This window comes from Erigeron canadensis, chromosome 9, assembly GCF_010389155.1.
Source record: "Erigeron canadensis isolate Cc75 chromosome 9, C_canadensis_v1, whole genome shotgun sequence".
Taxonomy (NCBI): Eukaryota; Viridiplantae; Streptophyta; class Magnoliopsida; order Asterales; family Asteraceae; genus Erigeron; species Erigeron canadensis.
In genome coordinates this window covers 16,293,806-16,309,774 of record NC_057769.1, presented here as the reverse complement: position 1 = coordinate 16,309,774, position 15,969 = coordinate 16,293,806, and the positions used below count along the sequence as shown (strand labels likewise).

Here is a 15,969-nt window from a genome sequence, read left to right as displayed (position 1 = left end):
CGACTCCCCAAGGTGTTGGAATTTTGGCACACTGATGGTATGTCGATGGCACTGCCATCATTTCGTGAATCCATGGTCTTCCTAGGATGATGTTACAACCTGGGAGGACGTCCACCACGCAAAATTTTTGCATGGAATTCAATCCTTCCACATATACTGGTAACTTAATTTCTCCCACGGTATATTTGGTTTATCCACCGAAGCCAATTAAAGGAGATATTTTGCCGATAATGTTGTCTTCAGAGATGTCCATTCTTTTTAGCGTCTCCAATTTGATTATATTCACAGAGCTTCCATTATTTATTGGAATCCTGCGAACAAAATGGTTAGCAATAAAGAGAGTAACGACCAAACCTTTGTGATGAGGCTCTATAATGTCATCAAAGTCGTCATCTTCAAAGGAGATAATATCTTAGTCCGAGATAGAAGCCTTCTTCACGTTCTTTTCTATTTTTTCTACCTTATTCTGTTTTGCAAATCTTTTGGCTGCTGAATAACTTGTTCCACAAACTTCTGATCCTCCATAAATGGTGTTGATTACTTTAGCATTTGCTGGTGGAGAATCTGCCTTCTGGGTAGGTTTTGGTTTGGTGAAGTCCATGCCTTCGACGTCTTTAGCCTTCTTTCTACCCATTAACTCTGTCAAATACCCTTTGGATAAGAGTATACATATTTCTTTTCTCAGCATCTTGCAGTCTTCAGTGATGTGATCAAAATCTTCGTTGTAGGCACACCATTGACTGGTATCCTTTTTCTTGAAATAACCATCGTTATTTTTCTTTTGTGGCCATCTGACCTTGTCTCCAAGGTTTCTCATTGCCATTATCAAGTCAGGTATACCGACAGTGAAACAATATGTCGATAATGCAGGGTACTCATACCCTTCTTCTTCTTCAACAGCATTGATTTGATTCTGAACATGTCTTGTATATGGTTTATGCCTTTGTTTGAAGAATGGAGTCTCAGTCCTACGATTTGGTTGATCGTAAGACAAGCCATCCAGTTTTGCTGTTGTTAATTCATTTCCTTCAAGTCTGATGAATCTCGCTGCTCTAGCCTTTGCCTCATCCAAGTTTCTGCATGGTGTCATTATAAGGTCTTCTTGGAATTTGGATCCAGGGTGGAGGCCTCTTTGCAAAGCTTGGATAGCAGTTAACATATCTAATTTAAGAATATTAAGAGATTCTTTAGTAAATCTAGTCATAAAGTCTCTAAGTGATTCATGCTGTTTTTGAGTAATTTTATATAAATCATCAGTTAATTTCTCAAAAGTTCCACTGCATGAAAATTGACTGTAAAACAAATTAGTTAAATCAGCAAAAGAGTTTATGGATTGAGGAGGCAAACTCTACGGCCATTTAAGGCTGAGCCAGTCAATGTGGAGCCAAAGCTTCAGCATAGACAAGCTTCCTTCAGGTTGTAGGGAATGGGCACAGTTTCCATCTTCTCCAAATATAATGCAATGTGCTCTTGTGGATCGGAAGTTCCATCATAAGACTTCATATTTGGCACTTGGAATATCTTTGAAATTTCCACATTCGCAATCCTATCCCCATATCTATTAATGAGATAAGAAGCAAGATTGACTTCTGGAATCGGATTGCAAAAACCAGGAACACTTGAGATCATTTCCTTAATTTTTTGAAATTCTCTTGCAATGTATTCATTTGTTCCTTGTTCCGGCAGTGGGTTAGTATATCCATACGATCTAGTAAAATTATTTGTATTAAATAAGCCTGATCCTGTATTAGCAGACGTCCCAGCAGCCTGCGTATTTTGTGGGATATTACTCCCAAAATTTTGGGATGCGGTTGGGATCTTTGTGCCAAATGGCGCAAACCCAGGAAGTGCAGATGATACTGGAGTTCTAAACAAATTTCTTGGAGTTATAGGTGGTTCATTCTCCGTAATCCTCGACTCTAGTACTTTGAATTGCGTTTGAGCATATTCTTGATTTTTTTTGACAGTTTCTGTGAGTTTTTGCAAGATTTCAAACAAGTTAGGCATATCTTTATCAGTGATATTTCTAGCAACCTCTTCAGATCCGATATTATAGATATCATTCTCGTTCAATCGTTCAAGATGTCCTGTCTCAGTATTTCAAGGTCCACTTCCTGTAGGGACTTCATCGATGACACTGAATGCGTTTGTCAGCTCAACAGGCCTTTTATCCTAATTTTGAGGAAGACGAACTGTGTTATACTTATTATTTCGGTTGTAGTTGATTCCTGCAGCATTATCAGTCATAGAATAAGAAATAGCAGGAGCAGTTTGCGAGGAGTTAGTTAGCTGGGTCGACATTTTCGGAATTAATTTGAGAAAAGTAGCTTTTCAAAACTGTAGATTTGAGATTTTAAATAATCGAAAGCACCTTTTGCCCCACGGTGGGCGCCAAATTGTTTTGGTCAAAAATCACCTAAGATAATCTACGTCGAAGACTTAAATCAATTAAGTAACCAAACTTGCGTTCGTGAGGTTGTGTGCTTGTAAAATATGTTGAGTTACAAAGATGCATTGATAAAAGGACTTTTGAAAACAGATTATGTCTACAAAACAATAAAGAAGGTCAATGTAATCGCAAACTAATGTAAATAATGCAAGATATGTTAAGATAAACAAGATATTGAGCAAGAATCAAATAAATAATGTGTAAAGTAAAGAGTAAAGAGCAAGAACACCGATATTTGATGACGAGGAAAAGCCCTTAATCCTTAGAGGATCGCCGGCATTAAAACCCCGGGAGGAAACAATCGTTCCTGCCATGTTCTTTTAATAATTGTCGTTGAAATGAATACAATTGGTGAAAGCAGGTTGATCGATCTTTCTAAGTGTGTGAGTAGCGAAAACAGTAAAATGCAATGTGTGTGAATACAAGTGAGTGATAGCAAGTGAAAAGTAAGTGCCTAGAATCGATCAAGCCTCTTCTATTTACAATGCTAGTGATAAACTAACTATCCGATATTGTAGGGATCTTCCACGTCTTCAGTTCTTGAACGTTGGTGAAGATCTTGACTGATCAAGTGACCGTTAGTGTATATTGCCTCATGCTGAATTCAACTTGAAGTCCGATTATGTTGGGGACTAAGTCTTCTTTGCGTGTTGAAGAGATTCTTCACGTGTATTCTTGATTTCATACCGTTAGAGGTATTTCTCCATATAAGATATTGAATAATATCAACCCTGTATGTATAACTCAAAAGAAAATAATGATAACATATGTAACAATACATTAGTAATCTTTCGGATGTTCCGCTGTGTCAAGATCCTGAGATGTCAAGATCTTGGGCTTTCAAGATATTGGTACCTGAAATTTTCCAGGCATAACAAGGGTAGAGAGAGAAATGAGCAAAACCTAGAGAGAGAAAACCTATAAACGCACACGGTTTGTTCTTGTGGGTTCTCGACTCATGCACGAACCGCAAACACACACCCCGTTTGGACGACTCGTAGACTTAAGTTGCCACGGTGGTTGTTAAAGCTTGTCCGGAGAGTCGTTTCACTATATAACCAAATACGGGTGTTTATATTCACGCAAAAAGATATATATATATATATATATATATATATAAGTATATCCTGATATATATATATATCATAAAAGGTAGATATAGTAACTGTGGGTTATCTCGAGGGATTCCGCACCTCGACATATCCTTAAGTCAATCTCGGTTCGGTAAGCCCCGGGGGACTTACATTACCTCTTTCACATAAAAACCCTGGCCATTCGGTGCCCCATGGTTAACCCTCAATGAGAACAAACCAGCATAAGCATCTATAACAAAAAATCAAAAATATTAACTATTAAATTAATTAAAAATCATAAAATAAAAACCCTATAATACTTACGATAGATAGAGTCTAGATCCCATAAGTAGTCTTCACCCGGTGATCTGATAGTGTATAAAAGATAAGTCATTTAGGTTAGATTGATTGATTATATCATCCAATTCGAAGAAAAAGATGATGAGGGGTGAAGTAGGGATGGTTTTTTTGTTTATGGGGATTGGAAAATGATCGGATTTTAGAGGGTTTGGGTTTGGGAGTATTTATATGTAAAGATGAAGGCGGAGAAGAGGGGGCCATCGAAGGGATATGTCAAGAGTACCCTGTACCCCTCACGTGTGGTTGGGGGGGGGGGGTTTAACGAAGAGTAGTTAACGGTTGATCAATAAAAGGGCCATAAGTGAACCTTATCCACCTATAAAGGATTGTCAGTGAGGTTTTGAATTAGAAAGAATGAAATGTCATCATTTTGATAAACCATAGGGACGATTTGTGTCATTTAGTCTTTGTATTAAGTCAATTTAGTTTTTTTATATGAACTAAATGGATGACTGCGCGTTGCAACGGCTAAACGATGATGGTTTTGAGGATTTATGGTTACGATGATAATGGATTACAGTGACTCTCGCATAACTGGTTATTGTGAGATATATGTGTTTGTGTGATTGTTTAGGGTATGTTCTTGAGTTTTGTTTTAAAAGGAAAATAAAAGATTGTAAAGGATTTTAAAAAATTTTGGGTTCTTGAGTTTTATTTAAGGGAAGAAGAGAAAAGAAGGGAAAAGATTTGGAAGGAGAATTCTATAGAATTTGTTAAAGATATTTTCCTCCCACTTTTGGGATGATTTGGAAGGAAGGAAACTCCACCCCTTCTCTTCCATTCATCCCTCTTCTCTTCTTTCCCCTTCCTTTATATATAAACTCAAGAACTCAGGCTTAGTGTGGGCAGTGAATAAGAAAGGTGGGAAAAGGTGTGTATATGGTTATTTTGGGTAGAAAAATGCTAAATTAAATTACAAGGGGTTGTTATAGATGAAAATCTATCTACGGGGTGACGTTTTTTATAATTAAATAAAACGAAAAAAAAAACGAGCAGAACCTTAATTTGTTTAGCAAGAAAATTAAAATAAGGAGGTTAGCTACGGACTACGGTGATATCTTGTGGCCACTTGAAACCGTTCTTCCCCAAAACCCTTAAACCCTAACCAATTCCGCCGTAAAAATCCTTCAACTCGAAAAATAGCGACAATGAAGAACAAGGCTGCTTAGTCTATTGTTTCCCGGAATGCTTCACCGGCATCATTATCGAGGAATCCCTTTTCACTTGAACACAATCTACTACTACTACAACACTAGTAGCAGTTCCATATTAATGATGATGTGTTCCAAATCACCCTCACCCTCTTCTTCCTTATTGAACCACCCTCCTCCTCCTCCTGCTACTGCTAATAATAAATATAATAATAAAATCAAATTTAAGAGTTATAATGGTTTTATTATTAAACCCTCAAATCCTCATTTATCTCTTCTTAAACCCCCGCCCTTCTTCTCTATTAGTAATAATAACGTCACTTCTTTTTCTACTTATGCCAATATTCCAAGTCCAGGTTCATATATATTTTACCCTAATAATGCTTTTGTATATTTAAGAATGATGCTTCACTTTGTTGTTAGGTGTTTTCGGATTAGGGTAAAAAGTAAAAAAAAAAAAAACACTTTTATACTTATTAATGTGTCCCACCCTTTCTTTGACCTTTACTTTTAAGGATGACCAGGTTCAACTCTAGCACTGGTGAATTTAGGAATATTGGGGGGCAGTTTGAGGGGAAAATAAATAGTAGTCTCTTGTATTTAATCCTCCTTTTTTGACACGAGTAGTAGTATTTAGCTATTGGAAAGCTGAACAATTCATCACACATTCATCGTTAAAATCACACAATAGGCAACGATGTTCCACTCATACGGAAGTTTAATTAGAGCCAGGTTTGCCCAACTATTAGTATGGTTTTGCAGTTAGTCATAATGAAAAACACTGTTGTTATTATAATACACCCCACTTTGGATTATGTTAACTTTACTAGGCTTGTGTTTGCCTAGTTTGGGTTTACCTCAATATTTTTACAAACCTGAATATTTTGTTATCTAATCTACTGTATTCACAAAACAATTTTTTTTTTTTTTTAATTTGATATGTATCAAGGGTGTGATGGCTACTACCATGGAAACTGAAAAGTAATTGGTTCTGTTATGGGATATAAAAAGTTGAAAAAATTACACTTGTTTGATATTTGTTATATATATATATAAAGGGGTTAACAAGTATGCATCTAGCTGCATACTGCTACCCAGAGATTGAGAGAGAGAGAGGGGGGGGGGGAGATTTTATATTTATACATGTGATTAGCAGGGGGGGAGATTGTGAGGGGGAATGCTAGAATGCTAGAAGCAGGCTGCTTCTAGCAGCATCTTTGTTTTTCCCATATATAAAATATGCTCTCTAACATCCACATCCAAATTTTTTTCAAGCTGGGCCTTGATGTTTCAGGGAATGGTGGAATCCGTCTCTAGTGTATATATATATATATATGATATGTTGTCTATGTTCGGCATCAGTGGTTACAAGGGTTTAGTAATAAAATCTAGTAGCAACCTTATAATTTTCACATCCATATAATCAATCATACATATTCTGCGATACCATGTTATTTAGTTATCATCAAAGTAATTTGCTCGTCTTCAAGTTTCGGATCTTGAAAGACGCGATTGAAAGATGTTGTCAAAAACAATCACTTACTTAAAAACATTCATCTTCTGGGTAGTTAATAGTAGTGTTATTGTTGTGTCTCATTTTGTTATAGTTTCTGAAGCATATTTGGAGAAGTCTGATGATGAAATAGTTGATACGCCACAGCCACAGCTAGAGCGGCTTAAAGTGAAACTGGAGGAGGTTGGAATACGCTGTAAATCTTATAAGACTGGACAGATAAATGGCTTACTTTGCCCTATGGTATGCAAAAACATAGGTTTTCTGTAAGATACATCAGCTGTTGAATATTTGGAGCACTTATATACATATATATATATATATATCTGAACTTCTAGTATCTCATTTGGAGAATTTATCGGTGTACACAGCATAAGAGTGCAGCTGCTTATTGAAAAGAAGGACACTTTTGATGCTGATTAATACTGTGTGTTTGTACATTATGAAACTGATTATGTAATATCGAATACTTTGAAAAACATAATTAACTCTAACAGAAGGGCTGGTGGAACTTATACTTGGATTGAAACTGTACCACATAAACATATTTATGCGTTTGGTGAATCTTCAATTAGATGAATTGATGTATAGAATAACAGAAAGGACGTTGTTATGTACTTTTTAGGTTTATAAACTTGCAAAATGATCATCTATATTCTTATCAACAGCGGAATTTTCTGTTATTAAAATAAAATAATAAAAGTTTATCAGAATAAATTGTGGGTGAAAAATCTTCAAAATGGGATCAAACCAAAGTGGGTAGATGATTTAATTTAAGTTTTCCATTTAATAACTAGTCTGTTGTAGGCCGGAGGTCCTTCTGCTATCATTTTGATAGAACTTGGAAGCAGACTCTCTACCTACATAGAGGTAAGGCTGTCTACATCTCAACCTCCCCCATACACCATCGAGGTATTGGGACCCAAAACCCGTGGAAGACGGCATTGGGTGTTACATTTACATTTATTATTTATCTGTTGTGGCTCGCTTTAACTGATTGTTGATCCCAACTTACCCGATATAAAAATTACTTCTACCAAACATGATTATTGATCCCCAAATAAACCTGATATAAGAATTACTTCTACTTAGCACCAAACATTGATGATCAGATTGATACTGTACCCACAAGCAACCACTAGAAATGACAAAAGGCATCCAAACATCTGTGACACTTTTGGGGTTCTCATATATTATTCCCTTTTTGTTTAGATCTTTTGCCTCTACTTTAGTTATCAGAGAATCTCTAATTGATCTTTTTACTTCTCCAATAGTGCAAAGGCGGCGACACTGGGGAGAAGAAACTCTCTCTCTTCATTGCTGAGGATTGGTAAGTTTCCTTGCATTCTTTCCATTACTTTGTTATTCTACTCTAACATCATAACTTTCAAAAAATCCAGTAATGCAGCGATGTGGAATTGTTTTCGAGCCAAGTGTGGATGGAGAGGCAGTACACGGGTAACATATTTTTTCTTTCTTTTTTATAACCAGTTGCTATTGGGCGAGTGTTTTTTTAATTGTCCAATGATGTTGCAGGGTACTGCAGATGTTAGGTCAAGTTACAACAAGATGAATAAACTTCCCAGCATGAAAAAAGCTAGGAATATTACAGAGAGTGAATTGAATTTGGAACCTTTGTGCAACGATGTAAAATTTTCTTCTCTTTACCGAAGTTTTCTTAAGTTAGGTTAAAAGAAATGATAAATGCAAAGTTCTATTTTCTTCTCCGATGATCGTTTTTGTTCCCGATAGTATGCTGTACAAAATTGATTTTGATCCATAGTGATTAATAATCAGAAACATTACATATATCCAATTATTAAAATTGATTATTGTGACTTCAAGTTACAATTGTCAGATAATCTGATCCAATGCACAGATCCAAACATCTCATAGCTTAAAGGTGAACTGCAGAAAGTACACCGAATTTGAATTTTTTAAGATATGTAACTTTGGGCATACATTTTTGTTGGTACTGTTTAATTCCATTTTGTTTTCAGTTATGTGAATATTTTGCCGAGAGAATGATATCTGAAGAGACGTTACGGCGGAACTCTGTCATGCAAAGACGATATGACGATCAGGTATAAAAAGTACCCTGCTACATGTAAAGTCAAGTGTCTGTCATGTCATTTTTGGTTAGAAAGGAGGTAGTAGTTTCGACCCATTTACGTATGACTGCATTGAGATTTAGGTAATCTTTTATCTCTTACAGACAAAAAAAGTTGGCCAAAGAAAACGGGTGAACGGGTCGAAAGTCAAAATTTATTTGTAATGTTTAAAACTTTCCAAATTATATTATATAAAGCTAGAGTATTATCGATATAGAACTTCTTCAGTTATATTTAGGACTAATTGTATATGAAAGTATTGCAGTAATATTCTTGACGAAAAATGTTCTGAGTCGCTCTAGTTCGAACCTATTCGTTTACACCCATTAGAAAGTCTTACCTGTTTTGACTTTTGATCGAATCTACCCCATTTCACCACTTCTGTATTAGAGATATTACTCTCTTGTCTCAGGTGTGTGAGGTTTATTTTAGTTGGAGAAACTTAGCTCAATACTGTGTTGGCAGATTGTCATTGCATTTACTTATAGACGAAAGGGGGAACTTGTTAGCTGCAAGTACCGGGATCTTGCAAAGAAATTCTGGCAGGTCATCTCTCTCTCTCTCTCTCTTATCCGTATCCATACTTCTTTGATTGAAGATGCTGTAATTTAAATATGCTTATGATGGTTTCTATTATAATCTGCAGGAAAGTGATACTGAAAAAGTATTATATGGACTCGATGATATAGAAGGAACAAGTGATGTCATCATTGTAATATTTCCACCTTGAAGCACATTTATGATTATATATTACTTTATCATTCTGTGGTAATTGCTATCATTGATTTAATTGTTCTCTCATAACAGGTTGAGGGTGAAATGGACAAACTTGCAATGGAAGAAGCAGGCTTCAGGAACTGTGTGAGTGTCCCTGATGGTGCTCCTCCAACTGTTTCGTCTAAAGATGTACCATCTGTAGAACAGGTTTGAGCTTGATTTTATTCTATATTATACTTTTTTGTATCTTTCCAAATCATGTTACAGTATTAAGCTTTCTTTTTTTTTTGAGTTATCACATTTATTATATAAAAGATTAAGCCTCGAAAGATTAATGGTTTTTTCTTCTTCTTATACATACCTTTGACACTGTCTTGCTGTATGTAGGACAAAAAATACCAATATTTGTGGAACTGTAAGGATTATTTAGAAAAGGTATGTTTAACAACTGTGTAAATTATGTTTCGATTTTGTCTTTTATCTTTATTGAGGTGGCAGTTTTAACACATTTGCTCATGAATGTGTTGGGCTCTGTTTCTATCTTAAATGGGACAAATAGTTTCTTAAGAAAGAAGTAAGGGGTAAAACAGATCAAATAGGCTGACATATCCGAAACTGTATTTAATATTTGTAACGCATCACATTCTACATAACCAAGTTTTTGGCATTTGTTTTTTTAAAAGAAGTCTATAAGAATGAACAAAAAAGTGGGTGTTTGACAACCCAATCTGTTTTCACCCACACTAAAAGATTAACCATTTCGATCAGAAATTGATTTGATTCATTACCCAACTCGCACGTCTTGCCACCTTTACATCTATAATTAATTAGTTTTATACGTTTTAGATCAGCATAACTGTTTTTATTCTGTAGGCATCTCGCATAATACTTGCCACTGACGCGGATGAGCCAGGCCAAGCTTTAGCCGAAGAGATCGCACGCCGCCTCGGAAGAGAAAGGTCGACTTTAATGACTGTTAAGTTGATCTTACTTGGTAGTTGTGAGTCTACCATTTAACATTTTTACCCCTTTTTGTTATCAATGTTTTTTATTTAGGTGCTGGCGAGTCACGTGGCCTAGCAAAAACGATAATGAGCAGTTCAAAGATGCTAATGAGGTTCTGATGTTTATGGGGCCAGCTGTATTAAGAGAAGCTGTTGAGTCTGCTGAATTGTACCCAATTAAAGGTTTATTTTGTTTTAGAGATTACTTCAGTGAAATAGATGCGTATTACCATCAAACCCTTGGTGCTGAGATTGGAGTTTCAACTGGATGGAGGGCGATGGACGATTTATATAATGTACGTTTTTTGTTCTTTATAACCATAAAAGCTTGCTATAGTTGTTGTGACTGTTGCTCTGTATATATGTCACGGATTAGATTTATGTTTATAGAAATAGCTTTTTGCAGATTGTCTAATGTTCTGATGACTAGCTATAGGTGAAAGATGGTAACGGGTCCAAACTTGGAAAAATATAAAATTCTGTTCACGGTTTTTCCCAAATTGGCTTACCCATAACACATTTTTTTTCCGAAGTTGTACTTTTTTAATTAATCAGCATGTCAAATATGAATACGTAAATGATTTTAGCTATAAAGGTTGTTAGGTTTATCGAATTTAATGATTTCGGAGCTTCTGAAATTCTGTTGCATGGTTTTTTCAAAATTTGCTGACCCAAAACACTTTTCCAAAGTTGTTTGATTATTAAGTTATATAGCATGTCAAAGATAAACATTGTGATGCCAAGGTCTACGAATGTAGTTTTTAAACGTCTAGAGTTTGCGATACAAAAAGGGTTAGCGGCGCAGCTTGTTACCCGTTTTCCTTCTAATTCTATGTAGATCAGATTGATCAACAATTAATGGTTATTATTCAAAAATTAATGGTTGTGTAGATAATAACGCAAATGATATTTACTATAAAGTTTGTTAGTTTTTCGAATAAAATGATTTAGGAGTTTCCATGGCCCATGGGTGACTTTTGACTCATTTACTTATATAATATAATTATAATAAACATTGTTAACCAGTTAGAGAGGCATAACTGGTTGAAATTCTTAAGAAGTAAATGGGTTGAAAGTCTTACCTCTATTAAAGAGGCATGTTTGTTTTATATATTTTCGTCTGTAGGTTGTGCCAGGAGAGTTGACTATAGTCACTGGTGTTCCAAATTCAGGGAAGAGCGAGTGGATTGATGCTTTATTATGCAATCTTAATAAAAGTGTTGGTTGGAAGTTCGCGCTTTGTTCTATGGAGAATAAGGTATGCTTTTCTCCTTCAAAATACATATTTCATAATTGTCAACTCATATGTGCTTGGTGGTGTATTTTTATTAGGAGTTCACAATCAATTTTGTCTTCCATCTTTTTTGACTGGTGTTTATCTCCTTTGTGGTGCATTTTTGTTCTTTTGCTTGTTTTAATAATTGCTTTTGTATATCATCTTTTTTTACTTGTTCTTTTGTTTACTTTCTCTTTATCAATATAAATTAACAACCACTGATTCAACAGTTCATGCATGATTATATTAATGATTGATAAAGTGCTAATATAAGTTCTTGACAGTGGTTACTTTATGCTTCTCTATCTTTAGGTGAGAGAGCATGCAAGGAAACTTCTAGAGAAACACGTGAAGAAGCCATTCTTCAATGTGAGGTCTGCCCATTTGAGTTATGAAACTTTTATAGTGAAAATGGTCTTGTTTTCCACTTGATCTAAAAGTTACTGTTATTATGTATCTGGTTTTTGATTTTTGTTGCTGGATATAATTTCATTTACTTTGTTGATGTAATAGTGCAACTCTTTTCAGGTATGGAAAATCTATCGAAAGAATGAGCGTGGAGGAATTGGAGGAAGGAAAGCAATGGTTGAATGATACCTTCCATCTCATACGGTAGGTCCCAATTCGTAGTATTTTTTGGGATGGTGATTATAGGCAGCTGAGTGAGCAGGTTGGGTAATTGGACAAAATGGGTAATGTTGATACAGGATGGGGAAGCTTAATTTGGGTTGACCAAAAACACTTCTTTCCCATATATACATTAAATTTTTTGGAAGAACCATAAGAATCTTTTATAATAATTAATAACATGCAAGGGTATTTCATATGTGAATGGTACATGTGAACAATTCGTTCACATATGAACAGAAAGTTATTCATATATTTACATGTTTTGAACAATTTTTTTTTTGTTCTCGTATGAACTTTTATTATGTTAACATGTGATTGAAGTCATTCACATGTGATCTAATACATAATTTTAAAATTCATGGTTCTCGTAAAAAAAAAAGGTTCTTGCAAGAACCTCTCCCTATTGTTGTTGGACTCATACGAGTCACGAGTCGACTACAAACATGGAGAAAAAGAGTCGACTTGGTAAGTGACTCGGAAGAGGTTGTGACTCGTGTATGAATCGTGAGTCAATGTTTGACTCCGTCTGAGTCGATCCGTATCGGGACTCGTGCGAGTCAGATGTATCACTGGTTCCCTTCTTTTTATCGGAGAAGGAACTGTAGATTTGATGGATTTTATGCATGAGAGATTTAAAAAGGGTACTACCTGGGGTTACGACGGTATGATGTGCATTAGATTTGTGTCATATCTATGGTCTCTGGTATGTTAGAAGTTGTAGCGGCTCACTGTATGTCCTCTAGATGACGGAGAAGATACAAGATAAACGTACAAAACAAATATTGAGGCTAGGCTGCTTGGGTATTGTTATCGGTTTCTTAGGGAGTTACGGTAAATTGCATTTTGGGCCTATAAGCCCATAACTTTGGGCATGTGTTACATCATTGTAGTTTTACTTGTATAGTTATTAAAATGATTTATATATAAAACCATTTGTAGAGAAATAATGTAAAATATGTTTTCTAAAATCTATTAGTTAATGTTAATATTATATTTATATATAAAATGATTTAGCACCTATAAGAAGTTAAATATTATCTAGTTTCTAATATATTTTTATTGTCAATTGCATATAATTACAAATAAAATTGTTTTATATATATAAAAAAAACTCAATCCTGGTATAGTTTTACATGTATAATATGGATATATTTATATATAATGGTATATATCCTGACTCTTATGAGTCGAGTCACGATACGAGTCGCGAGTCAAAAATTAGGAAAACGAGTCGAATCACAAGTTACGAGTTGACAACTATGCCTCCCCCTATATATATATATATATATATACTATCATTACTCGTTTAGTAGAAAACAGTTTTACTTGTTATACTTCCTGGTTTTTGATGCTAAAAGTTGAGATTGGAATAGGTGTGAGAATGATTGCCTTCCAAGTACCAATTGGGTCCTTAGTCTTGCGAAAGCTGCTGTTCTTAGACATGGGGTGAATGGGCTTGTGATTGATCCATATAATGAGCTTGACCACCAGCGTCCCCCCAACCAGTGAGTATATGTAACAATAATCATTTATTTCTTTCATTTATTAGCCTTTTCTCAGTTTCTGGAACTTTTGGGATGTATATTGTTAACTGAACTCATAATACTTGAGGGCACATTCATCACTTGTTATCCTAAAAACTCTTTTGTCACACTGAGCCTTCCTTTATGTATAAACAGGACTGAGACAGAATATGTAAGTCAGATGCTAACTAGCATCAAGCGTTTTGCCCAACACCATTCATGCCATGTTTGGTTTGTGGCTCATCCTAAGCAGGTTAGCAACATGCTGAATCTTCTTTCCTATAAAGTGACAATTTCACATGCTTGCTCAAAAGGTTGAATCAAGTTGTTCTTTGTCCTTAATGGGTCAAATGGTGAATTCCTAAAGATTTCTTAATTGAAACGGCTTGAACAAATCAAACGGTTCGAAAGTCACCCATACCGTACTCAAATTGCATAATTTACTCGCATTGATGGCTAAACTATCATTGAAGTCAAGACCGAAATGGTAACTAGGGTTTATGGGTTAGCAAGAGCTGATTTGTTTGCCATGTACTAAAAGTTTACCCGTTTTGCTGTTCAAAAAAAGTTTACTCTTTTTGACCTATTATCTTACCTACCAACTTGCCCACTTTGTCATCTTTTTTACATTACTAGCCCATTTACTTAAGTTCCGGAATCTGTTCAACAGTTGCAGCAGTGGACTGGAAAACCTCCAAACCTATATGATATAAGTGGAAGTGCACATTTTATAAACAAATGCGATAACGGAATAGTTGTTCATCGAAATAGGGATCCAGATGAAGGTGCAATGGATCAAGTACAGGTATCGTGTTGCTCGCATTTCTGCAAGTAACTTTTTAACTATGCAGCTCTTTAATACCCTCTTTTTTTTTCCTTTGTCATTTAAATATTTTAGATTTGTGTACGAAAGGTTCGGAATAAAGTCTCAGGAACAATAGGTGATGCATACCTGAGTTATAATAGGTATGTCACTTCTAATTATGTGACACTCTGATAGATCCAAGTCAATTGCCGTTTGATGTGTTTTTGTTATCTTCCAATCAGCTTGATCATCTAATTTCTTTTTGTTCATTGGAGTTCGTTACACAAATTTTAATATGCTTTTCTTTTTTAAAGTAACCTGTAGACAAAAGATGAGTCTTTTGTATTTAACTAAAGATGATTACTAATTTGTTCTTGGTTACAATTTCGAGTATTTAGTCATTCCCTAAACATGAGGCTTTTTTAAAGAATTCAATATGTGACTTGCAAAATACTGATTCGAATATAAAGTAAAATTTGGTAAATCTACTGGTGCAGAATAACCGGTGAATATATGGATATCAAGTAGCCCAAGGAGAAGAGCCCAAGGAAGGGGTCCCTTTCAAGTCCACACTTTTGGTTTTAACGATTTTTGTATTATAGTACAACTTTATTAGCATGAAGATTATCTGCACAGATGTTGTGACACTAAGTTTATCTTGAATTCTTAAGGGGTTGGCAACGGATGGAATATGGGTGCGTGTTGGATGCGGCACCACCACTCAACGCCGCCGCCAACGCTCCACCACGCACCGTGGTGTCAAATGGTGTGGTCACACCACACTCAATCACTCACATTTGCCTCTTGATTTGCGTGCCAACGTCTCTTTTGACCATATAAACGACTCTTTTCTTTTTTTTTTCCTTTTTTTTTAAATACTTTATTTACTTTATATATACATACAACTCACAACATAAAACACACACACACTTCAACTACAAAACACACACCACATTCATTTTCTCTTTCTAAAAATACGCACCTCAAACATATACACTAAAAAAATGGAAAAACGTATTAGCTCCACCACAATCATCGACGAGTCCTTCGAATAGTCCGACGATAGTAGTTTAGAGGTGTTTGTGAACGCCATCGAGTCTGAAAAAGCCGGAAGTTCCATGGCGCGGTCACGGGCGAAGCGTAAAGTCGTGAACAGCAATCTTTGGACCACTGTACAAAGGTTGCACGACGACTACTTTTGTGAAGAACCAAAATACGACAATGATTTTTTTAAAGATAGGTATCGTATGTCTAAAAGACTATTTTTAAAGATCGTGCATGATCTTGAGTCGAGACACGCGTATTTTCAGGACTCATATGATGCTAGGTTGGCCAAGAGTTTTACACCGATACAGAA

At 35.5% G+C, this 15,969-nt stretch overlaps 1 protein-coding gene across 1 annotated transcript; it reads left to right on the top strand.

Annotated features, from left to right (window-relative positions):
* Positions 1 to 4,891: 4,891 nt before the first annotated feature.
* LOC122582036 (twinkle homolog protein, chloroplastic/mitochondrial) lies at positions 4,892 to 15,293 on the top strand. Its single transcript, XM_043754380.1, has 20 exons — positions 4,892 to 5,389; positions 6,641 to 6,789; positions 7,821 to 7,876; positions 7,947 to 8,004; positions 8,083 to 8,193; positions 8,547 to 8,630; positions 9,123 to 9,203; positions 9,304 to 9,369; positions 9,465 to 9,581; positions 9,762 to 9,809; positions 10,248 to 10,333; positions 10,431 to 10,674; positions 11,505 to 11,636; positions 11,967 to 12,028; positions 12,183 to 12,266; positions 13,658 to 13,789; positions 13,964 to 14,060; positions 14,478 to 14,612; positions 14,706 to 14,773; positions 15,110 to 15,293. Exons 1-20 carry the CDS (start codon positions 5,068 to 5,070, stop codon positions 15,138 to 15,140), a joined length of 2,163 nt encoding a protein of 720 aa, XP_043610315.1. The 5' UTR covers positions 4,892 to 5,067; the 3' UTR covers positions 15,141 to 15,293.
* The last annotated feature ends 676 nt before the right edge of the window (positions 15,294 to 15,969 follow it).

Coding starts and splice junctions, on each gene's coding strand:
- LOC122582036 (XM_043754380.1), top strand. CDS start 5,068: ATGCTTCACCGGCATCATTATCGAGGAATCCCTTTTCACTTGAACACA. Junction 7,877..7,946: donor CTCTTCATTGCTGAGGATTG/GTAAGTTTCCTT, acceptor CAAAAAATCCAG/TAATGCAGCGATGTGGAATT. Junction 9,204..9,303: donor TTGCAAAGAAATTCTGGCAG/GTCATCTCTCTC, acceptor TATAATCTGCAG/GAAAGTGATACTGAAAAAGT.